We start from the raw sequence: 12,917 nt of genomic DNA on the forward strand, positions 1-12,917 counted from the left end.
ACAGGAAAGCAATCTCACCCTGACACCTCATGGTGAGCATATACTTAGCAAACCCTGAAGTTCAACCTCAAGTTATTCATTTTAAAAGATAAAAATAAACAGATTCGTAATTACAGACCATGTAACAAGATTAGGGGATTAAAATCATGTAAGGAAAAGAATAAAATCTGGCAGTTACTATCCTAGACCAGCATTTCCCAGAAGAAAAATAATGTAAACAAAAGAAAATTTAAATTTCTTAGAAGCTACATTGAAGGGGGAAAAAAGCAACAGATGAAATTAGCTTAACAGTATACTTTATTTAACCAAATATACCCAAAATATTATCATTTTAACAAGCAGCCATATGAAAAACTGAGATATTTTACATTCTTTTCTTCATACTAAGTCTTTGCAATTCTGTGTATATTTTACACATCTAATTCAAATGGTAAATTTTCTTCAATACTTATTTGTATTTAGATTTAATTAAAGATGCAAAAGTAAATTCACACACCCAAGTTGTTCCGAACATGCTTTACACTGTATTGATAACGGAATTTAAGGTAATTATAATACAATTAAAACCCAGCCCCAGCCTCACCCATCCCATGGCGGAAGGCCCAACAGTGACCCGTGGCCGGCCGCCACACGAGACTGGGGCTCCTACAGTCGACTGACTGCACCACCCAGCCCACGACAACTCCCTTCCATCAACACGGACTACATCAAAGAGGATGCTGTCCCTTATCTCCTGAGATAGTCATTTTCCAGTCTCCTTATCTAAAGCAGCTGTCAGTTTCTCTACCCAGATGACCAGGTGATAAGTTACCTCAATTATGTCACTTTGTTTCTCCAGATCTAGAATGCAAGTGCCAGGGAGCTGAGGGCTGGTGTGCTTTGTGCACAGCTGCATCTGCAGTGCCCAGACAGCAAGATACCACTGCCAACATGGCAACTGTTGAAACCAGTACTGTTTTACATGTTGCTAAATTATTTAATATGTGTATTATACTCATATGACCTGTAAAAAAAAAAAAAGAATGACTAGGAACTGGTTGTGACAGGCAGTCTTCCGTATTGTTCAAATAATTGCAAGATAATTCAAATTATCAGATCTGTATTTTTAACCCAGAGAATTCATCCAGTCATTGGTCTAAAAGATCGTAATGTGAATACCTTAGCTTACCTTACCTCTAACACTAGAGGCACAAATACTAGGATATGGATTTACTATTCTTCAAATATAAGCACATTACACTGCAAGGCAGAAATTAAGAATGTGAATATGTATTTTCTATACTGTACTTCCCACCCCCCAAATCGGAGCAAGAACTTCTGATCACCCTCTTACAAATATTTTACAAGATTTAATGGCTCCAGACAAAGGTCCATTAAGCATAATACACAGCTAAGAAGCAAAAAAAACAAGGTCTTTTAAATTTTCCTAATAAATCATCATGCATAAGTCTAAATAGCAGCAACAGATCATAACCCTTTTATGACTCCCTAGAAGGATAATGGCGGGGTGCTGAACACGGGAGGGTGGAGGCAGCAAGTAGTACAGGGAAATCACAGTCTGAGTCAGAAAAATTCACTAATGTACAGACTGGAAACAGAAAGGCAAGACAGTTTCCTTCTTCAAAATTTATCATTTTTCTGCATTCATGTGCCCAAACATAGTTAAGCACTGACTTCTGCAGAGATATAATTCACTGGAGTGTCCAAGTACTGCCACAGGACTTCAAATCATATTTTGGTTGAAGAAAACTAGTAATCAACAGTTAAACAAGAAGAACAAATGCATCTAGAAATCTATCCACATAAATTTGCTTTAGAGGATGGATGAAACAAAGCTTTACTCTCATTATCCTGCATGAGAATTCCTGATGGAAAAGAGGTTAATGAGTCACCTTGGGGTAGAAGCTGAGCCTCCTAAGTCCTGGACTCCCAAGGAGCAAGGAATCTGAATCCTTAATAAAAATGAGGGCAGGGTCTATGGACGAGAGGACTTCCTTGATCACAGATAACATGCCTTCCCAGAGCCACACCCATTTCTGTCTCACAAAAACAGAAAAATGCTTGGTCAAAGTGGATTTCCTGGTGTTAGGGTTAGTCTGTGGGAAGCAGGACAGAGAGGCACCCAGGAGACAGCTGGGTTACAATAAGAAACAAGTCTCCACACTTGTTTTCTATGCACAGATATTCTTAGCTAACACACACCACAATGTTTTAGAAACTATCTTCCGAGATATTTAGAAGGCTGCAAACCAAGCGATTATTTCTTTGCACTACCACAGTCACAATTTTTTTTGAAGAAACTATTGTCAATATATTAACTATGTGCTCTCATTATGGACCAATTTCATTGTTTCAACGTACTATATGATTTTGAATAGACTTCCAATCACATATATACGTTAGCATAAATCTTTGTAAAGTCTCACAAGGCAGGTTATAGCTCTTTACAGCTTAAAATTACTTAACAATTCCCATTTATTGAACTCCTCAGTGGGCATTACTTTCTAAAGTGAGTAACGAAAATTGAAGCTGCAAAGCAAAGGAAATTACATTTAGTAAATATACTCATGGTCTTAGAAAATACATTTATCAAATCTTTATCCTCAATCTAGAAAAGCAAAAGATGAGCTCACACAAAGGCCGTCATTTTAATCCATCAAAATAGTGTCATATTTACCAGGATGGTAAGCCAAGATCAGGAGTTTTCTAGCACCTTCACCTGTCATCTGGCCCACGCATGTTCAAATACACTAACACAAAAACAAATTATTACAGTTTCATTCTCATACTGGTAAGGAGAGTTGAAAATCAGTTAAGTGAAAAACTTTACAAAATTTTCAAAATGTATTTATATTTCTCTGTATTCCCCCTTCACTTGAATTAACTAGATTTGTGAACACAACACTAAAATCCCAGTTCAAAAAGAGCATTATATAATAAACACACGTTATGTCTAAGACTCAGCACTCAATAGCCATGGCATAGCCTGGTCAAGAATAATGGACTTCTTGCAGTTCTTGCCAGTTGGCAGGAGCTGGGAAAGCTTGAGTTTTAGTTTGTCTCAACAATTGGCCAGGGGTCCTACAGAATACACAACGTACCAGGACAATCATGTATGCCACCACCACCAAAAATCAACCAACCAAAAATGTTACTGTGCCTCTTTAGAGTAACACTGTAAAAGCAGAGGTTCTCAAAGTGAGGCCCCCAGACCCAACATATCGGTATCACCTGGGAACATGTCAGAAATGCCCATTATTTAGCCCCACCTGAGACGGGCTGAATCAGAAACTCTTGAGGTGCAGCCCAGAAATCTGTGTTTTAATGAGCCCTCCAGGTGATTCTAATGCACACTTATGTGGGAGAGCCATCCATTTAGAGGGACAGCCATGGCTCCTGTATTTTAATTTAAAGCAGGGATTTTTTTTCCCCACTGTTGTACCTCAGCCGTGGAAGGGTCCAGAATGCACTAGGACCTCTCAATACAAAGTGAGTACAACAAATACATGAATACAGTGAAATTCTGCACGACATGGCTCCCCATAACTTCTTTCTGACTGAGGAGGTACAGGTTTGTAGACGATCGCTCCCACTATTATGCTCAGTGTGCTAAACTGCTGGCTCCATAGTTATTCTAAGATATTCTGACCACATCCATGAAGATGTAACTGTTCTAACCAACTCCCAGAGTGAACATTACAGAATAAACAGCCACTGAGCAAGTGACTACTGCCCCCAGCACCAAAAAGATCAGAAATTATTAAAAGAAAATCACCATGTCAAGTTGTTTGCTTTTTCTTAATATATAAAAACACAAGGCCACACTTGTATCACATTTGATATGAATTTACATTATCTAAAAATTTAAATATACCCTGAGGAGAAATTAACTACAATTATTCTGGCAAAATGTACAATAAGATGGTTTCTCTATTTCCATGTTACATAATATGGATGATTTGCAGAAAATAAATTTTTTAAACAAACATACAAAAATAAAAATGTATGTAACTTGGGCCAAACATGGCAAAGATAAACATATGCAAAATCTCATTCACAGAAGTCTGGTTGGCTGACATTTTGCATAAAAGAAGTCAGAACTCCAGGAAGAAAGTGTCTTACAGATCCAGTCACAAAAATATGACATGAAACTTTACGGATTTCTGCGGCTACTCATTTAAGTTTTTTATACTACTACATATATATAAATTTTCTACCTTAAACCGAGATGTATGACACATAATAAAAATGAATTTGATTTTGTAATGACAATTTCAGAGCTGGAAACAAATTCCAGGTATAAACATCAATTCCAAAACCTTCAACACCACCACCACACTTACATGGACCATCATTTAAGACACATGAGATCCACTTACATTATTACTGAAGCAATCAATGAAGGGCTCTTGTATTTAATGAGTAACTAAAAACTATTTAGTTTTTATACTTTAAAAAAAATAAGGAATATTAAAAAGAAAAAATCATGTATTCAAACTAAATACACATCTTAATTCTACCTAATCTTAATAATTCGAGTCTTAATGTTTAGACAGAAGTGCCTTGCATGAAATTGGGGTGATTATATTCTATGAAACAGAACTGACATTTTACTTATAAGCAGAATACCACTTCTTTTGAAATTCATGACTTTAACTCAGAATGACAAATTTAAACAGTAATTCTAACTAAAGATTTTAAAATAAACATAGTCAATAAAATAGAGTACCTGTTGCAGAGGGAGGAGTCGGTAACTATAACAAGTGATTTGAGCCATAATACAATATACTTGAAAAAGAATATTTTAAAATGTGTATTATGAACTCTGGCTATATTATTCTAAGAAATGCAGTATCCTTCATCAAAAAAATAAAAGCGTCTCTTACTGAAAATATCATTTTAAAAAAAGTACACACTGCTAATTCCACCAGGTAAATAAAAATATAACCATAAGTTTCAACCAAAAGGAATACTTAAAGATATTTATAATGTAAACATGGTTTTATACAAAAAGATAAAAAGTCAAATGATATTCCCAAGGGAACATAGCACTCAGGACCTTTAAATATTCAGTCATGTAAGATTCAAACTTCAACCAGTAATAATGTTATTCAGTAATCAAGGAAACAAAAGAAACTTTCAAAACATTTTTCCTACATTCAGAAGATGGTGCTATGGATTAAAACAAGAACTAATACAATATATAATGCATAAATCCTGATTTTAAAGATCAACAAACTACTTTAACAAGTTATGATCAGGTACTATTAAAAATAGTGAAATTCTTCACCGTTTTCCCAGAGGGCCATTCCATAAGTTACTTAACCACGTCCAACTGGGAAACTGCGCATACTTCATTTTACACAGCTGGGAAACCGTACTTCACTCACATTACAACTGCTTCCCATGTTCAAAATTTAGTGGCGAAGGGCGCTGGAAAGGAAGGAGCACGTCTGGAAAATAGGGGACGACCGTCAGTTCATTTAACCCGGACTGATGTATGATGAGAGATAACCCACGCTGGGCTGCCCCACTTAAGAGATGGCCTGGCTGCTTACTTAGAAGTAGCACCCCTGCCCCAGCTCCATGAGCCCCTGTCTAGGAGCATCTAACCAACTAGGAAGTAAAGACAGGAAAACATTTACAACTGTGGAATCTGTGAGTCAGGTATGTGGCTGTTCACTCCCTTACTCTTGAAAATAAGTCTGACTTTAAAATCACTGCTACCCTCTCGTATTTCAGGAATATATTTTGACATGTTATTAGGTATTGTGACAGAACTCTTATCAAAAAAAAAAAAAAAAAAAAAACCCCACCACATTTAAATATCACACTACTCCCCAGGAAATTTCCTGTTTTCCCAAGTAAAGTGTCCCTTTCATTTCTGACTAGTGCCATTTGACACCAAATTATCAAATTATTTAAAGGTTAAACATACATTTGATCACATTCTTTCACAAAACATTTCCCTTCAATCACATATTTATGTTCTTTCTCTCATCCAGAATCTAAGTTGTAATTATAAACCCAACCCCCAATTATTAAGTGACTATTAACCATTCATCGTGACATTCAGCAATTACTATATAGAGTTTACATATAACACCAAGTTTCTGAAATATTCAACAAGTACGTTTCTGAATAAAATGTGATGGTATGATTTCAATTAGTATTTGGGAAACAAGATCCAATTCAGTTACTATCATTGCTGATAACCTCTATTTCTATTAAATGGCAATTCCAAGTAAAACAGATATTTTTCTCCATTACTGATACTGTAGGATTAAAAACAAATATTTAATCTCTTCCAATGAACTCTCAGCACTGATTTTAAGCAGAAAAATCCAAAAACTCAATGAATAATAACAAATTAGGCTGTATGAAATACAAGTGAACCAATAGTTCTTTAAAAACTGGATCCGTCAAGAAGAAAATGAATACATTTATTCCCAAAATAAACAAAAATGGGGAAATTAACAAAATACATTGCTAAAATAAAACAACTGGAAAATGGGTATTCCTTTATTTGTGCATGTTAATCATAGCATATGAAACCTAAATCCTGCAGACTTTAAATTCAGTGTTTCAAATCATTACACAAAAAGAAACATAATATTGTGATGTTATAATACTAAAACTGTTTCATATTATCTTTTTATGGAAAGAATTAAGGGAGCATATATGACAAATTCACACTTATTTAGAAAAGCTAGTACTAGTCTTTATTTTTATATTTACTGGTTTTAAGCAAATGACATTCAAATGTCTTCCTTGGTATATACTTTTTCACAAGAAAAAACAATGACTGAGCGAGCCACAGAGTTGTTTAACTGCACAAAAACACTAAAAACTGAATAACTAGCAATTCACAGATGCTCCACTTGACTGTCACTCAGAAGCTGACTGTTCCCAGGGTAAACTTGGTAAGAACTGGAACAAGGACTTTCTCGACGCAGGGACAAAGCTGTGTAGAGCTCTGTTCTTGGAGCCAGAGTGAGCCGGACACTAGAAAGTTCAGGAGATTAGGGCATCTCTTTGTGCAATGCTTTCAAATGTTCTTGAATGAATCGTATAGAATTTCACAGCCTTGGCCAAAGATAGCTTGGAATTAACATCAAGGATAAAGTTTCTCCCAATCTTACTTCAGCTTTGAAGCAAAATACAATGCTAAACATTACCTAAGGATTATATGAATAAAAATAACAGATGATGGGAAAGGTATGTATTTAGGTGCAAGAGACATCACTTAAAAATCATAACTGATGTTAGAACTCCCCACACTGCAATTAATGTCACAAATCAGAACAAATCCCACTCCCTGCCAACTCACACTCATGGAAAACGTGATGAGAATAGTCTTTGATTATTATTTTACAATCTCCATATCATGTTTTCAAAGATTTGCCAAAAACAAAAGAATACTGCAAATTTTAGAAAACAATTCCATCCATACTGTTGTGTCTAAAAAACAGAACATAAAATAGGACATAAGAAAAGTTTGATACAAAAGCATGCATCTCAATCACGCTTTACACTCAACTGCTTTCACGCAAGAATTTAAATAAGTAACCAAAGTTCTTTCTTTCCGAAGTATGCCTTCCAGCAAAAACAGAAACCATGCAAAGATGAGTAATATTTACATACTGTTCACTTTAAAAAAGCACATTATTCTTCAGAAAAATGCTAAAAGTATGATATACTAACACACTGAAATGTTATGTGAGAAATAACTATGCTATGACCGATGCCTCAGATTTGTGGTTTACATTAAATACATAATTCCTCAAATGTAATTCTAAATTAAACATGTCTAACATACAGAATTTTAAATATAACGAGGACTCTGTTTTGGAATAAAAATCCCAATGTGGTAAGATGTTTCTCCATACTATTGGAAATCAATCTTCAAAACACGTATTTGACAGTAGAGAGATCTGATTCCAGTAACACTAGCCATACTCAAGTTAATTCTGTTTTTTAAAATAACCACTTGAACTGTATTCCTGGGAGACAAGCACACCTAACCTGTCAGACAAGTTTTGCTGGAGACTCCTGAGCGACAGAAGAACATTCACAACCCTGCAGAGTCAGGCCACCTTGAACACTTCTAGAAACCAACATGCTCAAGAAATGCCCAATTTCTTCTAAATCACACAGCAAATCCTCACCTAACATCCAACCTAACAGTATTGTTTGATTTTAAAGAAAATTTAAAGGGTAAGATCTAGATATTGATACCAAATAAATAATAGCAGATAAGATTAAAAATAAGACATTATTTTATAAGCAAAAGAGATTTGCCTTCAAACAGGTTTTTTTTCCTCAAGATTCAAAAGATTTATTTGGAAAAATCAGCACAGGACAAAGATATCCTTAATATTCCTCCTCAGAATATTTGAATATTCAGAATCTATATGAAATGTAGACAGCAACTCTGATTTCACAGGACATCAATGGTGCATACAGATGTAATCCCCATACCCGCCGCCCTCCCCAATGTACTACTCTGTCTGCCCCTTAGTGACATCAGTTTTCACTAAGCTTCTATCTTCAGGGCAACTTGCACAAACTAAAAAACAGAAAATCATTTGCATTTTTAAATGGCTGGGATTAGTTAAAGCAACCAAAGTATTACTGTTACAGCAAAGTTTAGTAAAACTATAAGAGAATACCACTAATAACATTTTAAAATTATCCAAGATGATTTCTTTATTGAGATTAACTACATAGAATTCACAGTACTATGGCATACTTATATTTAGCTAAAGTCACAAACACATTTGAACATTCACAATGATGAGTATCATCATTACCATTCTAATCTACAAAGCTTATGAATAAAGAAAAATACAAAAACCTCAAGTTTTACAAAAAAAAAAAATTTAACGTCTACATACAATAACAATAAAACCACTTCTAGGTAACAGGTAAAAGTGTATTGTTTTCCTCTAAGTAGTCAGGAATGAAAGAATGTTTTAATACCTACGACGCTTATTAGGGCCTTCAAAATTGCCCCCTTGGCTTCCTCTACCAAAACCACCAGGACCACCACTACCAGGACCTACACCACTCATCGGTGCTTGGGGGGTCTCAGAACCTGTTCTACTACCCATAGGTGAGCCCATCTGAGACGGTGGTCCTTGTGGAAATCTATCATTGTGCTATATAATACCACATAATACATGTGAAGTCCATTTGGAACACGCCAAATGTAAGTGACAAGAAAAATTGGCAAAATCCCAAGTGGTGGTGTCATGAAGTTCAGCAGAAAGTCCAGCAGAATCAGGATCACACATAGAAGGAAGAAAGGAGCAATTTAATTAGTTACTATGTTTAAAAAATAAAAGAAGCATCTGAATGAAGAGTTACATTTTGCTAATGCTATGCCCCAATTTCATGAAAAAAGAACTGATTTTATGAAGTGAATGCCATCTTAAACCTAATTAGTTATTATTATACTGTTCTGATCTCTCTTTTTTTAATTTTTTTTTTTTTTTGGCAGCGCCGCACAGCTTGTGGGATCTTAGTTCCCCAACCAGGGATTGAACCCAGGCCCTCAGCAGTGAAAGGGCCAAGTTCTAACCACTGGACGGCCAGATAATTCCCTCTCTCTTTTTCATTGAAGTTTATACTGCATGTAACAGTGCCGTGTAATAAAAATACTGTTTGCATCACATTGTTTGAAAAAGTAAACATAAAAATTTCAGTAGCAGTGCTTTTAACATAGAAAGCATGAGTATAAACACACAGTTATAATTTCAGTATGAAAACTTCTGAGGTGTTTTTCTGGAAAGACTATTACTGGGAAAATAGATTTAGTTTTTAAAAGCTGACAATTAGCATGTACTATTAATAGCAGAATAAAAACACCTGAATTATGTATTTTGTAAAACTTCACAGTAATAACCACATATATTAATCTCAAAGGTTGAACAGAACTCCCTACATGCAGCAGTAAAATATCACTGTGAAAAAGACTAACGGGGATATTTAAATAAACTTTACCATTTCTGCGGGAGGTATGGAAAAGCAGGCCAGTTACTTTTACTTTTAACTCTCTGCTGATGATTATATGCTACACAAAATTTAACCAAAGTATTTACAAATTTTTACTAGCTCTCAGACATTTTACTACAAAATAAGCCTCCAATGGAGGAAACAGGTACACTAATTAGTATGCAACATCTGACCCGATCACAGTCAATATTACGGCACTGCTTCATTATCTCCCTATGTTAACACTCATTTAAAAAACCTGTTAGCATGTCCAATTTGTCCAAATTCTTAAAGGACTGTATTTAAAGTAAATAAATTTTAAAATAATAGAACACCGCATCCATCAGTTCTAAGACGCACATTCACTGCTCATGTCTCTGAGACCAGGAGGGTTTAGAGCTGATGGCAGTCTGCATTTAACAGCAGCACCTTTTCTTTCTCAGCAGCAAAGGCGCCTTCAGTTCCAAAATTGAACTGCCTTTTCCAAATATACGATCAACTAATTTCCCTTTTCTAAATGTTACTTAGGACAACCATTAAAAAGAACTAAATGAGAAAATGTCTTAGGAATATAACATCTCAAATAGTGACAGACTTTAAGGGAAATGAAAAACAGTAGCAGTCTTGCCACTGATTCTCAAATATAATATGAATTACAACTGAAAAACGTTTTTATAATATTTAACCCACACAAAGATATCTTCACACTCTCAAACCAAGAAATGAAATTGTCTACTTTAAATTTAGTATCAAATTTAATTAAAATTAGTAAGTCTATAGTAAGAATACAATGTAAGCTTAAAATATATTTTAAAACTTTAATGTAAATTTTTTAGTTAAATTCTCTGAAATTACTCATAAATGATTTTTTTATGAAAAATGACAGAAAACTGTGTTTTCATACATATTGAGGTTTTGTACCCCACCAAAGGTAAGGAGTTCACACAGGAATAAGAACACAATCACAAAATACTTGACCATTACATTGAATGCTGGTAAGAGGTGTATACAAATTAAATTTAAATCACTGTAAAATGACTAGAATTAACATATATATCTGCTATATACTTAAGTACAAAAGCATGCCATGGATCATAATCCTAACTCTTGGGAAACTAAAAAACTGCCTCTCATAAATCACCATCTAACTTCACAAAATTACCTTTTCTTCATTGGATATTGATCTTTACTGACAAAACAAATGATGCCAAATTATGTTAAGTGTGAAGTTACCTTTGGGGCAGAAGTATATATTACTGAATATAATCACAATAATGTTTATGATACATTACCACTGCTCCATTATCTGGCATCATTGGAGTTCCCATATTTGCAGCTCCTTCTGGCCCCATGGCAGGACCAGGACCCATTGGTGGGCCAGGTATAGTTCCTCTGTTGTTCATATTCATACCCATCATTGGAGGAGGACCTTGGTTACCAGCAGGTGCTGGGCTAAACGCATCTACGTAAAACAATCTATACTTAGAGCTGTCCTATCTTAGTTGATAAACATTTAAAATTTAACAATACTTAGGCAATCTATATAACAAGACTATTATCAAAATTATTTTACTTCCTTGAGAATGGGACACTCAATTACCTACTCTGATAGAGCATTATATTTGCTAAACAAATGTACATAAAACAAATGAGAAAACTATCAATTATTTTTAGCACATTTGAGACTATAAAAGCTTGAAAGTTTTCTTTAAAAAATCAGTATTATTTGCTGTAGTCTGCTTTTTAACCAAATACTCCCTTACGAGTGGTGACAACTTTCTACCAGTTTAAATTAACGGTAAAAGGATTAGCACTTAGGAAACCACTTGATTTTCTTACAGTCAGGACTAAAAATACTAGCATGTAAATTATATTAAATTGTGAAGGGAGAAACCATATCCTCATACATACACACATACATACACATACACACACACACACACACACACACACAGTTCACTGTAAATAAATTCTTGGCTTTTATATAATTACTGAACATCTCCCCAAATTATAGGAGGTACTCTTTTTTAACTTTATATAGAACTATGCAATAGAAACAAACAAAAAAATTGAAATGATTCATCATGACAAAACTTATTTCTAAAAGCAACTGCAACCAAATATAGATAAAATATTAATACAGATGTTTGAATTTTTTCAACATGCTGGAATTCTGGAAATGAGAACAATCGGATACTTCAAATTTTTTCATCAAAAGACATCCATCCACCTGCTTCATGTTAACTGCAATAATGTTTAAGCTGTAATACATTTATAATGGCCTCAAATACAACATTTTTGGGTATCCTCTTTGAACTTAAAAATTTTTTAAACTACTCATACTTATCATTAAAAATTCATGACAAAGACTGATTCTGAGTTTTCTTCTAGTATTTCATTATCTAGTTAATTTCATGACATTCAGAACTCAATTTCTCAACAACACATTATAATAGGAGTGGCAGTTTTCAAACTCACAACTCTACACAGCACCCAAAGCAGCTCAACCTGCACAGGACTGAGTCCAGGGAGCTGAGAGGAAGAAATGTGACTCCCTGCCGGGCCCTAGCAACAGACCCCTGCTCCTTCCGAGCCCAATCCCCATGATCCCAGCCACTTCCTAGGGAAGGAAGCAGTTCCTTAATGCCCAAAAGTTCTTGTTAGTAAATCTACACTTTAACTACACAAGAATACTTCTATTCCCTTACGATAGCTATAAATAAAAATTTTTACTAGACTCCCACAACATCTCCCATAAGTGAAATGAGGAAGGGTAGAGACAGTATCCAGGAGGAATGTTACCTCAACTTTCCCCAAAAAGAACAGATAACGGATTAGGTTTTTTTTTTACTCTTTTAATAGAACATAATTATCACACCTAACTTATGAGATACGAATATGACTATACAAGTATGGGTATA

At 34.8% G+C, this 12,917-nt stretch overlaps 1 protein-coding gene across 12 annotated transcripts in view; it reads right to left on the reverse strand.

Annotated features, from left to right (window-relative positions):
* PSPC1 (paraspeckle component 1) overlaps positions 1–12,917 on the reverse strand; it is a 113,423-nt gene that overhangs the window by 44,249 nt on the left and 56,257 nt on the right. Inside the window, exons 8-9 of one of the 12 annotated variants that reach the window (XM_081214945.1) lie at positions 11,289–11,458; positions 8,684–9,161 (exon numbers count right to left, since the gene is read on the reverse strand). The exons of the other annotated variants lie outside the window; for them this stretch is intronic. Of the exons in view, the coding sequence (XP_081071071.1) occupies positions 8,976–9,161; positions 11,289–11,458 (356 nt within the window). The 3' untranslated portion in view covers positions 8,684–8,975. Of the gene's footprint in view, positions 1–8,683; positions 9,162–11,288; positions 11,459–12,917 lie in introns of those variants that run through there. 12 annotated transcript variants of the gene reach the window in all.

The sequence above is a fragment of the Mesoplodon bidens genome, assembly GCF_964165515.1.
Source record: "Mesoplodon bidens genome assembly, chromosome: 17".
NCBI classification, from domain to species: Eukaryota; Metazoa; Chordata; class Mammalia; order Artiodactyla; family Ziphiidae; genus Mesoplodon; species Mesoplodon bidens.